Source organism: Eleutherodactylus coqui, chromosome 2 (assembly GCF_035609145.1).
Source record: "Eleutherodactylus coqui strain aEleCoq1 chromosome 2, aEleCoq1.hap1, whole genome shotgun sequence".
Taxonomy (NCBI): domain Eukaryota; kingdom Metazoa; phylum Chordata; class Amphibia; order Anura; family Eleutherodactylidae; genus Eleutherodactylus; species Eleutherodactylus coqui.
Window position 1 is genome coordinate 194,923,169 of NC_089838.1, and position 20,281 is coordinate 194,943,449.

Below are 20,281 nucleotides of genomic sequence, written 5' to 3' on the forward strand. Positions count from 1 at the left end.
TAGGAAAGTAATTTACAGGGGTAATTAGTAATGTATGTTTAATTAGGGGGACTGGGCAAAAAAAAAAATTCACTGCTTCCTCGAGACATCTCCTTTAAGTCACCCTGATGAGAACACAGCTGACGATGGCAAACAATGGGCATTCATGTGGGCACCTAAAGGTGTGATTGAGTTCGTGCCCTGACCTAACACTGTGAGCATGCAGAGGGTGATGCCCTGCATGAAATCTAGTAGAGCTTAGCCTGGGCACGAAAGCTGGCATCAAAGTGGGCACCCACTGATCTAGTACAGTCAGCATCTAATACAACGGAGCTCAGCCTGGCACCCTCCTAGCAGTCAGAGCAGCACCAGCAGATGGTAATCCTGTGGGTGGGGGAGAGCTATACTTCATGGGACAACTCCTTAAAGGAGCTGTGCCATGCTGTCTCTAACACTTGGCTTTTCCCAGGTGGTTTCTTAGACAGCTAATGGCCATTGTGACCATTCATGTGGCTTCTAGGAAAGAGCCAAGTGGAGCCTAGGACTATTAATGACTTGTCCTTCAGATAAGTCATCTATGATTGATTGGTGGGGGTCCGCCATTCAGGACACCAGGCAAATTCAATGGGAGCTGGACCTGCAATATTGACTGTTACATGGGCCAAGCTGTCTACTTCTGGCACTGTTTGCATGGACAGGGTGTCCCCATGAACAGCTGGTTGCTGGAGGTCCCAAGTGGCAGACCTCAGTTAATCAACTATTGATGACCGATCCTGAGAACAGATCATCAATACATAAGTCCCGGAAGATCCCTTTAGAGGGAATCTGTCACCCACCCTATAGGCAAGGGGAAGCAATTCTATGAATGTAAGTGTTATATTACCTCCCCCGTGGTTCTCCTGGTGTTAGCTGCTCTAATGATATAATGAGCGGACTACTTAGCCATACCATTCAAGGCTCTGCACATCGGGGAACAACGGGAAGGTAAGTAACCCATCCCCGGACTCCACAGGTCACCTACCTTCAGCCCATAAGCTTGGCTTATACACCTAAACGTTGGTGACGGAGTCTCTTTAAGTACTTAGCATACTGTTGTTGTTACTATTAAAATATTGTCACATGTTAAATATTTATCAGATGTTTACTAAAACATGGGAACAAAATGTCTACGGCCTCTCTCACCCGCGTGCTTCTTACCATGGCTTTTGAACACTGTGATAATCATGATACAGCACTCCCATTAATTTCAATGGGGCCTTGCAGACCTGTGCTCGAACACGGCATTTTCTAATGCCGCAATTTTCAAGCACAGTCTGGTCTATTTTGACACGTTTTCACGCTTTTTAACGCACCTTATCACGCATCACAATGATGGTGTGTGTTAAAAAGCGCCGTCAAACGCAGGTTACTGCATTCGAAAACGGTGATAAAAATTTCAACAAAACACCCGATTAAAATCGCAGCATTTTGCCAACGCCGTGTGTGAGAGTGACCTGCTGGGTTCACATCTGCACTGGTCCCATCACAGATGTGGCACAAAATACAGTCAAACCTCTAGTCTCGTTGGTAATCCGTCTGAAAGCAATCAGCCAAACTTGAAACCAATGAAATTCGAGGCAATTATTTCCATAGGAATCAATGTAAATCCAATTAATTGGTTCTAGACATTCCAAAAATCAAACCAAACCACATTTAATAGAGAATAAATATGGTCTTTAATACCAAAAACAATAATAAATGAATATAAAAGACTACTGTAAAGAATAAATGAACATTTAACATGTTACTGTGAGTTATCTGTGGTGTTACACAGGACTGCAGGTCACATCTACTACATCATCTGTCCTCAGTGTTATCATTGTGTTCTCTGTGGTGTTACATAGGACTGCAGATCACATCATTTTGTCCTCAGCATTATCACTGTGTTCTCTGTGCTGTTACATAGGACTGCAGGTGACATCATTATCTGTCCTCAGCGTTATTCCTGTGTGTTGTCTGTGGTGTTACATAGGACTGCAGGTGGCATCATTATCTGTCCTCAGCGGTATCACTGTGTGTTATCTGTGCTGTTACATAGGACTGCAGGTGACATCCTTATCTGTCCTCAGCGGTATTACTGTGTGTTATCTGTGGTGTTATATAGGACTGCAGGTGGCATCATTATCTGTCCTCAGCGGTATACCTGTGTGTTGTCTGTAGTGTTATATAGGACTGCAGGTGGCATTATTATCTGTCCTCAGCGGTATTACTGTGTGTTATCTGTGCTGTTACATAGGACTGCAGGTGGCATCATTATCTGTCCTCAGCGGTATTACTGTGTGTTATCTGTGCTGTTACATAGGACTTCAGGTGACATTACTGTGTTATCTGGGTAAACATGGCCACTTACATTACACTACAGAACTGTTTTACTAGCGCCTACAGTGACACTGGAGAAGGCTGGGTAGCGTTTCAGCATCAGTAGGTGGAGACGCTAAGCAGGAGATCACATGGGCTGCACCAGCAGCAAGGCCACGTGGGCCGGCGGCGCCACTGCAACTAGAAGCAGCCAGTGAAACTAGAGGCGAAAATTCTGGCTTGAAAAATCACTGAAACTGGAAACCCACTGAACTAGCGGACAACGAAACTAGAGGTTTGACTGTGCTCGAAGGAACAGCTCTTCATGCAGCACTTTTTTTCCAGTAAAATATCAGGCAGCTGAGTAAAAAACCAAACAGAGCCCATTCTAGTCAGTGGGGTCTGATCTGGGCTGTTTAATTCCATCATAAGGCAGACCTGTTTGGCTATGGGATTCCCGAAGGGAGCAGGAAAACTGAAACCCCGACGCAGGTGTGAAACCATTCTAATTCTCTCTAAATGTTATTAAATATGATTCTCCTTTTGTGTTTAGGAACAATTTGATGGTGTACTGAAAGAGGAAATGATTTCTGATGGACTGTCAATGTTTGGTCGTTCAGCTCTTGGAAGTGAACAAGTATATCTGCATTTGAACATATCAGTAAGTATCAGGTGTATTAATATCTGGCATACTATAGGATAGGCTATAACAGTCTGATTGAGAGATTGGGACTCCCCTGACTTCCGTTCTACTAGCTGATGGTGCTTCGTCCAGGAGGAGAGTGAATGGGGAAATGTGGTCTACGTGAGTTATCGAAATAGCTGAACTGGCTTGGCTGTTTCCATAACTTCCACAGGCCTGAATAGACAGAACCTCTCCAATGAATCTCTATCTGGATACAGCAGCAGGCGACCACCTCACCTGGCAGAATGGGACTCCTGTTTTCCCAGTAGAGGGTGGATCCAAAGTTGAGATCCTCATCCATCAGTTATATATGGCATAGCCTGTGGACTGAGAAGAATTTGAACCAAATGAAGTAAATAGAAGTAAGGCTCAGTTCAGAGTCTACGTGGTTTTTGCATCCCATTATGTTAAATTCATATTGCAGAAAAAAGAGATATGACATGTTAATTCTTGAGGCGTTTTCTGAACTGAAACTGCTTTGAGTTTTCACACATGGGTTCACCCCATTGAATGGGGCTACATCTGCATACAGATCTGCACTATTTTAAAAGCCTTGCATTTCTGCTATAGATTATATGGCAGATATGCGTTGGATTTTTCCAGTGCGGATTATGTCCGTGTGAACGCGGCCTAAGACACTGCAAAATGTGCTTTGGAACTTTTCATAGAGGAGCACTTCTTTTCCCTTCATGACTTAGGAGTTTCTGCATCAACCACAGGTAAAGTTCATCACATGGAGGCTCCTAGACTTTACCTGTGGCTTGATAGAAATGACCATATTGCTGTGAATCCTGTAAACTTGGTGAAAGTTCTGATAAGATTCTGGTCACTGGTAAATTGGGCAAGTAAAGGCTCCAAGCTTCAGTCACTGACCTTTACCTTAAAGGGGTCTGTCATTAGAAAACAAAAATTCTATACCTACCTATTCCTCCCCCGTCAGTCTTCTTACCGCATCTCCTCTCCCCGACGATCTTCTCCTGTCTCTTGCAGTCCCCCTGGGTCACCTCACCGCAAGCCGGCCGGATCGTCTTCTTCCGGTGACAAAGTGTCCATTCTCTACAGTCTTGTTCCTGTAGGGCAATGTACGCTGCATCACTAATGACGTAGCATTTATAGCCTAGCAATAGTATATGAACTCACACAGCGAGACAGCACACATGTGCAGTCTTGGCAATAGATCAGCATTCCTTTCTAGGCAGTGACCGTTACATCACTAGTGACGTAACCTACGCTGACCTGCTGGAAGAAGAGTGCAGAGAATGGACGCATCATAACATGAAGAAGGGGGTCGGCTGGCTTGCGGTGAGGAGAAGGTACGGTAAGAAGACTGCCTTGGGAGGAAAAGGAAAGTATTGATTTTTTTTTTTTTTATTTATTTTTTTTTTAAATGATGAAACCTCTTTAAGTGGGGGATTGGGCACAGACAGTTTCTAAACGAAAGGTAGGTCCACAGCAGTTTATCCTCGTTATTGAACTTGCACAATAAATACATTTTTGATGCCCCGCTAGCTCCTAAGTGCATTTCATCTTTTATTTTGTATACAGAATTAAAGACCTAACCACTGCATTTTCTATACATTAAAAATTCTATCCACGTTTTTTGAAGTGTTTTTTTTTTTTTCTCCCCTCTTCATTTACGTTAAAGATACAGTTTTTCTTTTTATTAAATATGTGGAAAGTACATTAGAAAATCCTTAAGAAATTTTAAAAGTAAAAGAACAAATAGATCAAATAAGGTTAAGGCCCAATGTCCACATGCGGATTTGATTTATTAAATCCGTGTGTGAGATCCACAGCTCTAGTCGCCCATAGGAAACAATGGAGAGTCCACAACTGAATTAAACCCTGTGGATTTGATTTTTAGGTGCTTTGCGGATGCACCGCATGGACCTGAAATCACAGCATTATCCATTTTATCGCGGAAGTGGCTCCATTCATCTCTGTGGGAGATGAAAACACACAATCCGTGATCACCCACAAGCTATTAAAAAAAACATTTTTAAGATGATCCGTGGTGCATCCACTGCAGATATCCACATTAAAAATCCATGTATGCCGTGGACATTGGGTTGTTATAATTGGATTCGGTTTTGTACAATTAATACAAGCCTTAATTGTACAAATATGGATTATTAAAAAAATAGTTCAGTTCTGTTGATGGTATCCCCATGTAGTGGACTGTCAAAAATAAGTAATATCAAACAAGTTGTCAAAAGACGTGGATTGTTTAATGCTGCCTTCAGCATGTTCCAAGATGATGTCCCCCAGTGACATAAGGTGTGTTCTGTAGAAAAATACATGAGGGATCATGGGACACAATAAGCTCCTACTGTGATTGCTATATATTGGAAATAGAGGAGACGCTCTTATCCTAACTGTACTTACAAGACCTTAGATATCCCAACTAGGGAATGTTTTGTGTTTTGTTTTTTTTTGTTTTGTTTTTTTTTCACATAAGACAGCGAGTGCGAAATTCTAATCCATTGCACAAATCGCACAACTAAATGAAAACTAGCTGAAACTTATAAATATACATTGTGTTCATTTATTTGTAAAATATGTAAGAATATTTCCACTTTCTTAACCCTTTCCAATCCACTGTCTGACGTCTTAAGACATTATGATTTAAGGCTGTGCAGCTCCGATGTTGGAAGACATCCGTCTGGGTTTTCTTACTGTATATTGCCAGCCTCTCTGCTGTCAGAGCCTATCCAACGTGTCACCTCATGCAGTACTGGATTTAGCCAGCAGATAGCGCCATTGTATAGCAGCAGAAAAAGAGTAAGCCCCCTAGGAAAACCAGAATACGAATTGGATTAGAGAGGGTTAAAGCTATAGGTCAAGTAAATTGTGATGACAATAGAGAATGTCAACATCAATGTTGTAAAAATAAGGTTTAAATGGTTTCTCTGGAAAACTACAGATCTTATTCTAAAACTGATATTTATTTCTCAAAAATCAAATAATTGCCAATATGAGATATAATGTTTCACCTTCTACAAATGTAGAGTCATTCGAGTATGGCTCTATTTAGTATTTGGTGTATGACAGGAAAGGTTTCTCTCAATATGACAGACTGATCGGAGCATAAGAAAGGAAAGACCCCATGGGCACTTGGTGGTATATAAAGCAGCCACTAATAGGCTGCCAATAGTAGCTGTAGTGAAGATGGAAGATGCCTGCATAAAGTTACACATACATGGAAAGTCAGGTTCCCATTTTTCAGCTTGTGGTACAGTTTAATTGTAGCTTTATCTGTGCCAGTTGATTCCTATAGCACAGGGATAGGCAACCTTAGAGAAGATCTACTGTTGTAGTTTGGATGGTCTTGAGATTTTGGTACTGAATTGTAAAAAGGACATGGGGGAGTGGTGTGTAAGTAATTAGGGGTGTTCATAATATGATGGATAAATATCACTCTTAAAATTAAATTCAGCACTAACAAAAGTAAGTGAAAATATGCAGCTCAGCAAACATAGTCACGATCAAAAAACACAACAGTTGCATCCAGCGATTCGCAGCTATTCTCTTCTCTGGTTGGACCTGTTCTCGGTCCTCCTCTTCTCCATTCAGTCCACACTGTTATTCCAGACTTTTTCCACCAGTGACTTGTCTCTGCAGAATTTGCTCTCCTGACATCTTAGTTTCCTCACTCTTCCATCATCCTCCCCACCTTCTCAACAGAAACTCCCCATCGGGGTTCTCTACAGTGTCATCTTGCCCATTTTACCCAAGACAGAGCACATTGTTGTCTACATATAAAGTAGCTTAAAAAAGTGTTTTTACCTTGTTTGAGAAAAAATAAATCCTTCTGTTTATAAATGCATAATATGCATATATTTATAAATATGCCAGAATTGTTAAATTATAGATGTTCAGCATTTTTTTCATGATGTTAACATTTTCTGTTTGTAACCTCTATCCTTACAGGATCGCAAATTAAATAATATCCAAATTCTCTGTAGTTACATTCACCTACATAAGTTGGATGTGTCCTGCAATGAAATCACTGGTACGTATCTAAGGTCACTCTATAGGACAGAAAATAAAGGCCCATTTAAACACAACGATTAGCGCTCAAAATTCGTTCAAACACATTTGGTTGTTTATCGCGAAGTGCAGTTTTCAGTCTTTCAAACGACTTGAGGGAAGGAGTAATTATTTGCCCTGCTAAACACAATGACTACTTGTTTACTCATGGAACAGAACCAGTCACTATAGAGTCCTTACATAGTGGAAACAATGGTCTGTCTATCACATTACTAAATTCCCTTGGAACCCAGGGGTGTATGTCACCAGGACCCAGTGATTTGTCTATTTTATTCTTTTTAAGCAGGGTCTGCACTTCTTCCTGGGTTAAACTGGTGACATTCAGTGGAGAGTTTACTTTATCCCTTTGCATCTCATCTGACATTTCATTTTCCTCTATGAATGCACTGGAGAAAACTAATAGATTTGCTTTCTCCTTATCACCCTCTATAATTTCTCCTACATTATTTATTAAAGAGCCAATACTTTTTGTATTAATCTTTTTACTATTTTATATACCGTATTTTTTGTTGTATAAGATGCACTTTTTTTCCCTCCAAAGTGGGGGTAAAAAGTCAGTGCGTCCTATAAAGCGAATGTGCTGAAAAGGACTGCAAATTCTTCTCACAGAGCTGCCAGCTGTTTGCATACACAGCAGGCGAGCAGAGCGGCCTTACAACAGCTGATTGTTGAGGGCAGGTGAACGGCAGGAAGCTCAGTGATCAGCTGTTGCACGGGCAGGCGGCTCCTGCTATCGAGCCAGCAGTGTGATATAGATCGCAAGTCAGCTCCATAGCAGCGCCTGTAAAACAGCTGGTTAGTAAGAGGGAACTGCTCCCCCACCCCCCGCCCTATGAGTCAGCTGTAGGTATATAGACGTCCCTCACATCTGTTGGATACATGGCAGGGCAAGGGAGAGAAAGAGCTGCCTGTATGGTGTATACATTTGTGCACATATGTATATACTATAATGAGACATGCCATGCAGGGCTCCTGGAAAGTTGGGTGACAACTAATAGAATCATCATTACGTTGTCACTTAGCTCTTCCAGGATCCTGAATGCCAACTGCAGAGTAGTGCAACAGGTATACCACATACATTGCTATAACTAGTCAAACATGGCATCTAGGGCTTCTAGAAAGCTGGGTGACAAGTAATAAGACCACTATTACATTTATACTCAACTTTCCTGGATCCTGAATGGCAGGTTGACGAGTGGTATATAATTCATTCCAAGACGGTACTACTGCTCTTTATTCCTCCTGTAATACCCCCTCATTGCCTGGTCTGGGGAAGTTGAAAATATATTTTCCCCTATTCTGCTCCTTTAAAACCAAGGTGCTCTTATCATTCGGTCTTATAGAGCGAAAAATACAGTAATTGAATAACAGTTATGGGTAGTTTTACTCACTTTGACAATAAGTCTCAATGTCTCCGCATTTGCTGATTTTATCTGTTTTTTACATAATTTATGTATTTTTTTTTTTTTCTTATAGGTTGTTAGTGCTTCTTCACCACCTTTTTGTTTTAGTAGTTTAAATGCTAAACCGAGAAGGCAGAGAAAAACCACTCACAGCCTAAAAGGAAAAAAATACATAAATTATGTAAAAAGTGGATGAAAGCTGCAAAGTTGGAGACAGAGACTTATTACTAAAGTGAGTAAAACTAACCTTAAACTGTTCTTCAATTACATTGAAGGCATGCTCTGTTAATAAGCCCCTGTTGTTATCAAATTGACAGAATATTAAGAAACCTGCTTTATTGTGGCTACAGCTGAAATGGTGATCGCTTATATTGCAACTCTTATTTTTTTTTTTATGAACTTTTGCTGTCTCTATCATTTCAATAAGGTCTCATTCACTTTTCTTGTGTACTGGTTATAATCAGTGTCCCTCAATGTATTTATAGTAATATACGATCGTATGCGCATGAAAGTTTTAGAAACTCGGGCGCAACTCACTTCGCACGACACTCAGACACAACACTAATCTGTGTTCTGTCGGATTTTCACAGGCCCTGCACATTGCATGTTCTACTCTAGTTTGTGAAAACAAGAGAATAAGGCATGTAGTGACTTATCTCCACCCCCCACCCCAACCCCAACCCCCCAAACCCAGACCATTAGTCTGTGTGAATGTGTTTATCTGAGTAGCCTCATGGGCTATTATAGCGCTGTGTACTATCCGCTCAATATGCAAACAGCACATGGTCTGCAGATACGATTGTTTGAATGGGACCATAAAGGCAAGTAGTGCCAATCACTTTTTCAGGATGTATACATACCTAGAGGAAACAACATGAGTTATATACCGCAAATATGAATTTATATGAGTGTTTCCGTTTTATCTCTAGATTTGTCTTGCGTGAGTTACATGCCGTACTTGATTGAACTTTATGCCGCAAAGAATAAGCTGAGCACGTTCTTTGACTTCAACCCCACCAAGAATCTGATGGTAAGCTCAATACAAGGTAGACGTGGCTGCAGCCTGTTCAGAGGTAACAGTAAATGAGGTGCAGGGTTTCTATATTTTGTATACATATAGTATTTTTCTCTCTTTTCAGGTTGTGGATTTGTCATTCAATAATATAAGCAGTATGAAGGATTTATCAATTCACAGGGCTCTGACAACACTCATATTAAATAGTATCCTTTTTGTAACTATTCTGAATGCACTAGGCTTCTTCCAGCTGGGGAAATATAAAATATGAATGTGATGCTCCCCATTGTCTGTATGTGTTATGATAAAATATCAAGCGTTGTTTATCTAAACCCAAATCTGAAAATATGAAGGAAAAAAAAAAGTTGGTCAATTCCTCCTAACCAAATGAAATAAATTGATAGGTGCAAACCTGCTGTGAATGCAATAGCAAAGCAACACAAAAATGCAACAGCACACTGTAAAAAATAGCACCATCGTACAATGCTTTAAATAAATAAAGGGCACACTTAAGAATCACAGAATAACCTCGAGTCACTTAAACTCTAGGAATATAAATATTTCTAGTTAGTCACACTGGTGTATTTTTCTGTCCATATTCAGTCTGTATTTTTACTGACTGCATACGAACCCATTAAATTAAATTGGTGTATGTGTATTATACGCGCATAAAAAAAAAATCACAGCATGTCCTACTTTGGTTTGTATTCATGAACCAAAATAACCACAAATGTCTACAGGAGTGTAAATAAAACCACAGAGAGTACGGATGTTACGTGCACATTTACTGCAATGTTACGAATGTTACCAGGAGATAATGTGAATAAAGATGACCTCATTTGTGCCTTTGCGCACATGAAAATCGCAGTCAATATGGATGCAACACATACCAACAATGCACATACACACATACAGATTGAAAATGGTGCATTTTTAATGCATCAGAATTGCATACACCCATATGAATAACCCCTCAGGAAGCGTAAATGATTGTGAATCAACTTCACCTGCTTTGGTGCTAATGAAAGTGACAACAGGTGAACTGGAGGGACAACAGCAAAACAATATCCCGAAGCGGGAATGGTTTTGCAGGTGGTGGCCACAGACATGTTACTCTTTCCTTATCCTTCTTGACTGATTCTTCTCTAGTTTTGAGTTTTGCTAGTGTACATGTCACTACTGGTAGTATGAGGTGGTACCTGCAGCTCAGTTAGGTTGCTCAGGTAGTCCTTCTCTTCCTGGATGGCACATCCATACATGCTGTTGCAAGAAGATTTGCTATATCTCCCAGCACAGTCTCAATAGCATGGAGGAGTTACCAGAACACCGGCTGTTATATGAAGAGAGCGGGGCAGGGCGATGTAAGAGAATCAACCCAGCTTCAGAACTGGTTTTTGCTCCTTTGTGGAAGGAACAACATTGGCAGAGCCCTACAAAATGACATCCAGCAAACTACTGGTATGCATGAGACCCTGACGTCCTGAACTGGAACCTGTGCTCACATCCCACCATCATTCAGCTCAGTTGGCATTCATCAAAAAACACCAGAATTGGGAGGCTGTTATTGGCACCCCATTCTCTTTACAGATGAATAATAACAATAATCTTTATTTGTATAGCGCCCAGATTTTTATAATGTTCCTAAGGTGCAGGTGGCAGGTTCGGGCCAGAGATTGAATATGGGGGATGAAGGAGAGGTCCGAGTCCAATGTGTCCTCTAGGCAGTGGGCTTTCTGTCTGGGGGTTATGGTAGTGCCAGCTACTGATATGGAGATGTTGTGGGGAGGTCAGATTTTTAGAGGTCAAGTTTGAGAAAGAGAGGACATTACATTTGAGACAGTGGACAGATGGAGATGTTTTGGAGGAAAGGTGCAGAGATGTCGCGGGAAGAGTTATATACATAACTGGGTGTCATCAGCATAGAGTTGATGTTGGAGGCCAAATCTGTGGATGGTTTGTCCGATTGGGGCTGTAAGGTGGAGAAGAGAAGGGGGCCAAGGAGGACCCCCAACTGTGAGAGGAAGTGGAGAGGGGGTAGAGCCAGTGAAGGAGACGCTGAAAGAGCGGTCAGAGATATAGGAGGAGAACCAGGAGAGAGCAGTGTTCTTTAGGCCGATAAGAGTGGAGCATAGTAAGGAGGAGGTTGCGGTCGACAGCAAATGGTCAAGGAGGATTAGTAGGGAGTAGTCCCCCCTCGACTTGGCCATTATGAGGTCATCAGACACTTTTGTGAGGGTGGTTTCGGTCGAGTGGAGGGGGCGGAAACCAGACTGTTAGAGGGAAAGCGTGTCAGACAGGAGTAGACCAGGTGTTCAAGTAGTTTGGAGATGTAAGGGAAGTTAGAGATAGGTCAGTAGTTGGCAGCATCAGTCGGGTCAAGGGTCAATTTCTTTTGCAGAGGGGGTTATGATGGAAAGAGGAGGGGAAGATACAGAGGACAGGTAGAGGTTGAAGATGGTAGTGAGGTGTGTAATGACAGCCGGGGAAAGGGACAGGAGGGGATGTGAGGGGAGGGGTCACTGGTGCAGGTGATGGGGCGGCTAGTGGAAAGCAGTCTAGATGAGAGCAGCTTCACAATGAGCATGTGTACCAGAAATGAAAGACTTTGGAGATGCTGTGGTGAACACCAAGCATGACTGGTTTGGTGCTGGAGGCATATTCTTTGGATGATTGCACATCTCTCCACATGATAACCAAAGGTACTCTGACTGATGTTAGGTGCCGGTATGATCTCTTCAGAGCCATTGTCAGACCTTATGAAGGCATTGATGCCATTGACTGGCCTTCATTCTCCATACTTGAATATAAGCAAAAAACATTCTGTATCCGTGCATTTGATGATGCCAAGTATTTATTTAGCACATACGTATTTCACAGCACTGTACATCACCGACTCATCATTAACATTGGGTAATGTCCCCAGGGGGGCTCACAATCTCCATTGCCTATTAGTATGTTTTTGGAGTATGGAAGGAAACCTCAATCAAACTATGGGAGAATGTACAAACTCCATTCAGATGTTGCCCTTGGTTTGAGTGGAACCCAAGACCCAAGTACTGCAAAGTAACAGTGCTAACCACTGAGCAACTGTTCTGTACTAATTAGTGCCACAAACTGTTCAAAAGCTCACTAATGCTCTCATCAGGTTTGGAAGGCGAGGGGGGGGGATCCCCCCTCGATACCATTTGCCATCTCAGTAGAAGCATGCCCAAACATTGTCGGCCTTGCATATGTGGGACATGCATACTACTTATTATGAGTTGCATGATGAAATTCACATAATTTCCTAACATTTCTACCTGTTAAACTACACTTCCCAAAGTCACCTGGAGGGGGAGCTGAGCTTACTGAATGCAGGGGACAGAGAGCTGAGATGCAGTGCCTGCCCCAGACATGGTCATCCTCTGTGCTAAAGACAGGGGCAAAAAAATGCATATAAAAAAGCAGCATGAACTCAGCATGCCTGGCTAGAGTGAGGAGCTACTGGAGGTCATGTCCAGAGGTAGCCAAAAGGTAAACCGAGTGAGAATGGGATGTTTTGGGTCAATAAGTCAGGACTGGTGCATTAAAAAAAAAAATGTGCGTATTTGCAAAGATTAAAGATTGTGTACATAGAACGTACTGAGCATCTATCTGATGTTGATAATATCCCTTTAAGAGTTTGCTTAACAATTTTGAGCAGTGCACTCCACCTGGATCGATAACATTCTTACTTATAGCATTGACTATATTGATTTTTTTTTAATTTTTTAATTGCTTTACTGCTATATTTACTATATTCTCTAAATGTCACATTCCATTCTTGGAACACATTTTATGAAACTATGGGTGGGGAGTGGGGGGTCACTTAATCAAATGTAAATTTTGGGTTACATGATTTAGTACTTATCAGGGGCGTAACTATAGAGGATGCGATGCAAACGGGCCCAGGAGCCTTAGGGGGCATATAAGTCCTCTCTTATTATATAGGGAGTGCAGTACTATGAACAAAGCGTTAAAATTGGGGGTCCTGTTACATATTTTGCAGAGGATGCAGAAGACAAGCGGGGTGTCCCTACTTGTCTTCTGCATCCAGCTGTTCCCCCGCTCCAAGCGCCCGGCTGTTATATGAAAACTTGCTCATTCAATTTTATTTTGCGCTCCAGGACAACATGGCTAATTTTCATATAGGCAAAGCTTCAATCAAGAAAGTGCAGTTGTCTAATAAAGGGTCCATTTAGTATATGCTCTGCAAAGCAGGCTTGTTAATTGGTATGAGATCTAGAAATCTTTACTGAAGACAATGTGCAGGCCAGTGGACCTGCTTGCCTCTGTTGCAGTGGTAGACCCTATGAGAGTTTGGGGTTGCTAATTACAGAATTCCTACAAAAGTTCTATTTTCTAGCTTCTTTTCTGTAAGCAGTTTTGATGGACTTCATTGACTAACAGTTGCTGTTTTAACACTTATAAGGCCGGCTTCACCAGGGGCGTAAGCACATTTTCGCGCAATGGGTGTTAATTTCAATGAGCAATTAAGTTTAATATGTGCTATTTTCTTGTGCAATACGGACATAAAAAGGACACCCTTTTTTTTTTTTTTGCAAGACCAAAATGCGGGCCCCCCAAAAAAGCATGTGACCAAACCCATTGAAATCAATGGGTTCTATACACTGTGTAAATGTTGCACATGTAATGCATAGCACAAATGCGTTCATGCCCTCAGGCTTAAATTTTTAATACTGTATTTGCTAATGCAGTTGCTTTTGCCAATAAGAAAAGAAAATGACATGCAGCAAAATCTATGTGTGTTTGTTGCGGACCTCCTTATAAGTAAAGCTATTTTAATATAAAATATATGGTTATATTACTATTTACAAATGATATCCTACTCTAAAATAATGTTTAGTACTGTATCTTTACCTATATGTAATTGTTATTCCCTTAACCTCTTCCTTTCTTGTCAGATAATAACATACAGGAAATAATTGGCTTGGAAAAATGCACCAGTTTGAAACATGTCAACTTGGCGCACAACAATATCCATACCATCAGTGGGTTTGGTAACCTGGCCATTAGAGTGCTCAGTCTGGTATGCAGTGTGTGCTTTTCATTTCTCATGTATGATACTTCTTGACATTATGCTAGGAAACTCCAACACTCTATAATATTTTAGTAAACAGAATTACTCATAGTTCTACCCTGTTTCCCCGAGAATAAGACAGTGTCTTATGTAATAACTAGCATTGAGTGTATGAATCAATTCGGACAACGGAGCATGAAGTGAGTTGGATTAACAAATTATTAGTAGTAATAAAGTAGTAGTAAAGAAGCCAACAGTTCAATGGGGTTGGCAAAAGGAAACAAACAGGAGTGGGTGTGCAAGCTGAGATCTCATGCACTCTATAAGAGTACTGTTGTATCTTGTCTCCACCATGAAGAATGGGTGGAGACAAGATGAATGCAGACAAGCGACGCCCACAGTTAGATTGGCTGCAGCTGCTGGGCGCTGCACTCTGGACCCTGTGCTCAGCTAGGGAGCGGTGGTGCCTTGTTCTGGTTAGCTGCTGCTGGGTGCTGATGAAAGGCACTTCTGGGCACCTCGCTGGGCTGTCAACTGCCGCCGATGGCACCTTGCAGTGCTGTGCTGTGCTGCTAAAAACGGGCAATACTATGGGAAGGCGGCTCCTCCGTAATCCCCGGTCAGGTAGAGAGGGCCGGCGCTTTTTACCGCTCTGCTGCTGAGTTGGCCGGAAAGTCTGTGAGACCGCCCATGCCTTGCCTTCTGTGCCTCCTCGTGCTCTTTCTCCTATAGAAAGATGCTGCATGGACCGCACGCTGCTCCTACATGCCAGCCACTCTTCTGCGGCCCTCTTGCACGTCTGCCTTCTCCTGCCCCGCTCAGCTGCGGAACGCAGGCTCCTTGTACTGAAGGCACTCTTCCAGTCCCATGCCTTCCACGGTGGTGCTGATGATGGGGTTCTTGCAGAACATAGCCCCATCAGCAGCTCCAGCCAATCAAATTGTGGGTATCGCTGGTGGGCGTTCATCTTGTCGCCACCCATTCTTCATTGTGGAGACAAGATACAACCGTACCCCCTGTAAAATGGTAGAAGTGAGACTTATAAGCCTTGAAGAATAAAGAACAAGCCAGTTTCATTGCATGACTAGGGATTGTATTTGGTATAAGGAGATTAATAAAAATAAAGTTGTATGGAGGAGTCCAGTTTGGAGACTTCTTTGAACAGGAACTAATGGTGCAAGGATTGACAGGAAAGAGTAGCTGTTTATGATCAAAAGGGGAAATGAATGGGTTGAGTTGTAGAGTTGACTATAGATTAAAGGGTTGTTACTTGGTTGACCATAGAGCAGGGTGTTAAAATAGTTAATGTGGTTGCCCCACCATCCTCTTGTCCCGGGAACCTTGAGAAACATTTGTTATTGCTGGGGATACTGTGGGTGACTGGACATCTCTTCTAAGGCGGCTATTGCAAGAGAAATGTGATATAGCATCACACCCATTTAAGCTCTCAAGAGTCCCAAGCCTCTCTTTGCATTGTTTCTCTACTTGGCATATCTATCTGTCCAGTCGGATACAGTATGTATCAGCAGTGATTCGAAGAGGAGGGGTTTAGTGCTTCCAGTTCGAAGTATTATGGATGTTTCCAGATTTTAATTTTTAATTTCTAGAGAATTTAAGACCAAATGAAATGTTTGACCCTTATTAACATGTAATGGAATATTATGGGAGCACTTTGTACAAATGAATACACTTACTGCCCATTACAGGATTGATCATCTTAACAGGTAGCCTTATACCAATATGTATAAGGAATCCTCTTGGCCATTTGGTTAATGGTCATGGATGAATTTAGTACAGTAAGTATTAGCAGGAGGTGAAATCTCAGAACGGGATTATATAAAGTTTTACAGTGACAAGCACAGTGTATCCTCCCTGTCATCTGGATCTCTTCTGGCTGATGATGTTTAGGTGCCTTTTTCTTTGTGAAACAATATGTGAAATGGTACAAATGTTGATAGAGGCAAGAATGATATTCTGAGAGATAGGAGCAGGATGTAACCATGTTATGTAATTCAAATACGTTCCTTTTATAAGTTCAACATTTTCAATGACTTTATTCAGTAATGATGCTTCTCTACATAATGTTACTGTGCGCATATATCCAACATTTATGTATTGTTTAGTTTGCCTCATGGTTGCATTGTAGTGCAGCCTGATGGCATAATTGTCCCGCCACGTTAAAGATGTTGCTTCCGTGTGAAAATTTTAGTTATATTATGCAAAATATTGAAATTGAAGTCATCTAAAAATGCTGCTGTCTATTTATTGCTTTTACAGTTTTGTTATGGTGACCCCTTCCGTTCTTTTAATTTCCTTTAGACATTCCTTTAAAGAAATTATATCACAATTTTTAATATAAATTAAACTAGATATAGAAAAGCTTTCCATTCTTCTAAATTTTTTTTTTTTTTCTAATTCTAGACAATATTTTTATTCTGTCTGTACATGACTATGGGGGCGGCCATCTTTCCTAAGCTACATTTAACAGTATTTAGTGCATTTAGAGATATGCTTTACAGCAGCCCCATAGGCTATTCACACAATGGACAGGAGGAGTTCCATTGACTTGTATGGGAGACTCTTCTAGACATGTTCTGCGACCTGTGCACAGGTCATTTTGCAGGGAAGGGGATTAGATAGTTACAGCTGATCACCTATTGTGGATGGTGGATTTTGTGTTATCTACATATAGGTCTTTACCTTTTTAGAGTAATCCTGCCTCTGATTTTATGGGCCATTTACACACAACGATTCGCTGGAAATGTGTTCAAACAAAACTGAGCGCTAATCATTCAGTTTAAATGCAAAAAAAGTAGTTTATTATTTATTCACTAGTTGTTATCGGTAACTTTTAGTCAGCACAAAAATCATTGCTGAATTGCGGGTTTGTCGTTCAGTGTAAACGCTCCCCGCTTAGCACTTCACATAGAAGGTAAAGCGCTGAGCGAAAAAGCTTGCGATCCAGCAGTGAAGTCTGTCAGTCTAAACACTCTGCACAAACGACCATACGCGCGCAGAGGCAGATTCCCCCCGGCATACGCGCACAGAGGCAGATTCCCCCCGGCAGAGGCGAGGCAGATTCCCCCCGGCAGAGGCGAGGTAGATTCCCCCCGGCATACGCGCGCATAGAGGCACTGGAGTAACTATAAGGGATGCAGTTGCACCCGGGCCCAGGAGCCTTAGGGGGTTCATAAGGCCTCTCTTCTCCATATAGGCTGCCCAGTACTATGAGTAAAGCATTATAGTTGGGGGCCCTGTTACAGGTTTTGCATTGGGAGCTTTAGGTTACGCCTCTGCATAGAGAGGAGATAGAGTCTCCTCAGTATATACACATAGAGGTGAGGTAGAGTCTCCTCAGTATATACACATAGAGGTGAGGTAGAGTCTCCTCAGTATATACACATAGAGGTGAGGTACAGTCTCCTCAGTATATACACATAGAGGTGAGGTAGAGTCTCCTCAGTATATACACATAGAGGTGAGGTAGAGTCTCCTCAGTATATACACATAGAGGTGAGGTAGATACCCCTCAGTGTACAAATAATTTCCCTAGACTTTATGGTTTCTGAAAATAGAACTCTCTCGTATTGCGGATTATTGCACAGTTTTTTATACTTAGAATTGAATATTGAAGTTGTGACCCCTTTACTTTTCCTATTTAGGACCTAAAGAATGGTCTTGTCAAATTTCAAGTTTGCATGACACCGAGAAATTAAAGAATTAGATAAGATATATCTAATCTTAGCTTAGCATTGAATAATCAAGTTGTGACTCATTTTACTTTTCCTATTCAGGACATAAAGAATGGTTCTGTCAAATCTCATGTTTGTACGACACCGGAAAGTTGGAGAATTAGTGGCAAGTCAGTTAATCAGTGAAGGCTTTATATATCATTTTCTGAGGACACATTCCCTTTACAACCACCTCATGTGTCACATAAACCCAGTAGCTCACGGAGACTGATATTGTGCAGTCAGCCAATAAGAATCAGCACATTAGAAGTGTTGTCTTCTTGCTAGCAGTGGACATTTAGGTGCGTGTTCTGAGAAGGAATCAAAAGAGCAGCAGGGGGCGCTATGACAAGTATGTAATAGCAATATCTAGACACAGGAACATAAAAAAAATCAAATAGAAATCTTGCTATGCTTAATCATTTTACAACGCTTTTAAGACCTAAATTCTCAATCTCTCTGAATGGATGTTTATATACCCCTTATGGCTTGTGTGGGTTTCTACACCCCCCCCCCCCCTCTTCCTTCCCACCAAAATCCAATTAATAAGAGTTTATTTACCTTCTCACTAGTCAATTATTTATAATGAACATGATCCCGCACATGAGTAAAAAAAGATTCAGAATAAGGGCTCCCACCCACTAGCGTTTTTTTACTGCGAAATTCGCAGCGTTTTTTTTTTTTCTGCAGGGGTCTTTGGGCTATGGGAGTTGTAAAGCTAAAATCGCGATTGCGCAAAATCGCGATTTCGCGCGATCACGATTTTAGCTTTACAAGTCCCATAGACCCCCTGTAGAAAAAAAAACGTGCGAATTTCGCAGTGAAAAAAAACGCTAGTGGGTGGGAGCCCTAACTTTGAAACCTCTAGGTTTCCAGGCTCCTTTCCACTGCCCGCCCCACCACCTGCGCTAGCGACTCTCTCCCCTCTCACCTCTCCTGCTCCCTTTCCCCAGCTCTCATTACTCACCCCACCACAATCTGCAACCTCTCCCTAACCTATGGCACTTTTCCCTCCTCATTCAAGCACTCCATTATATCCCCTCTGCTTAACAAACCAACCCTGGACCCGACTAATGCTGCCAACTACTGACCCGTCTCAAACCTCCCCTTTATCTCCAAATTACTGGAACGCCTGGTCTACTCCCGCCTTACACGCTTTCTCTCTGACAACTCGCTCCTCGACCCCCTCCAGTCTGGTTTCCGCTCTCTACACTCGACCGAAACTGCCCTTACAAAAGTAACAAATGACCTGATAACTGCAAAGTCGAGAGGTGATTACTCCCTACTAATCCTCCTTGACCTGTCTGCTGCATTTGACACTGTTGACCATAATCTCCTCACTATGCTCCACTCTATTGGTCTAAAGGATACTGCTCTCTCCTGGTTCTCTTCCTACCTCTCTGACCGCTCTTTCAGTGTTTCCTTTGCTGGTTCTATCTCTGCTCTACTTCCTCTCGCTGTCGGGGTACCCCAGGGCTCGGTCCCTGGTCCCCTTCTTTTCTCTATCTATACTGCCCCAATTGGACAAACCATCCACAAATTTGGCCTCCAATACCATCTCTACGCTGATGACACCCAACTATACACCTCCTCTCGTGAGATCTCTGGACCATTCCTTTAAAATATCACCGACTGTCTGTCCACTGTCTCTAACACTATGTCCTCCCTTTTTCTCAATCCAAACCTCTCTAAAACTGACCTCCTTTTCTTTCCACCTTCTAACCGACCTCCCCTCAACATCTCCATTCCAGTGTCTGGCACCATCATAACCCCCAGACGGCATGCCCGATGCCTTGGGGTCACACTGGACTCTGACCTCTCTTTTGCCCCCCATATCCAATCTCTGGCCCAAACATGCCACATGCACCTCAGAAATATTGCTAAAATACGTCCGTTCCTAACCACGGACACGCTAAAGACGCTTGTGGTTGCCCTCATCCACTCCCGGCTTGACTACTGCAACTCGCTACTCATTGGCCTCCCCCGCACTAGACTCGCTCCACTCCAATCCATACTAAATGC

At 42.1% G+C, this 20,281-nt stretch overlaps 1 protein-coding gene across 2 annotated transcripts in view; it reads left to right on the forward strand.

Annotated features, from left to right (window-relative positions):
- The window catches only part of LRGUK (leucine rich repeats and guanylate kinase domain containing), an 87,557-nt gene that overhangs the window by 1,344 nt on the left and 65,932 nt on the right, over positions 1-20,281 (forward strand). The window contains exons 2-6 of one of the 2 annotated variants that reach the window (XM_066592137.1): positions 2,870-2,977; positions 6,932-7,013; positions 9,384-9,484; positions 9,594-9,675; positions 14,413-14,537. In XM_066592137.1, the coding sequence (XP_066448234.1) occupies positions 2,870-2,977; positions 6,932-7,013; positions 9,384-9,484; positions 9,594-9,675; positions 14,413-14,537 (498 nt within the window). Of the gene's footprint in view, positions 1-2,869; positions 2,978-6,931; positions 7,014-8,629; positions 8,687-9,383; positions 9,485-9,593; positions 9,676-14,412; positions 14,538-20,281 lie in introns of those variants that run through there. The other variant, XM_066592138.1, reaches the window with a different exon arrangement.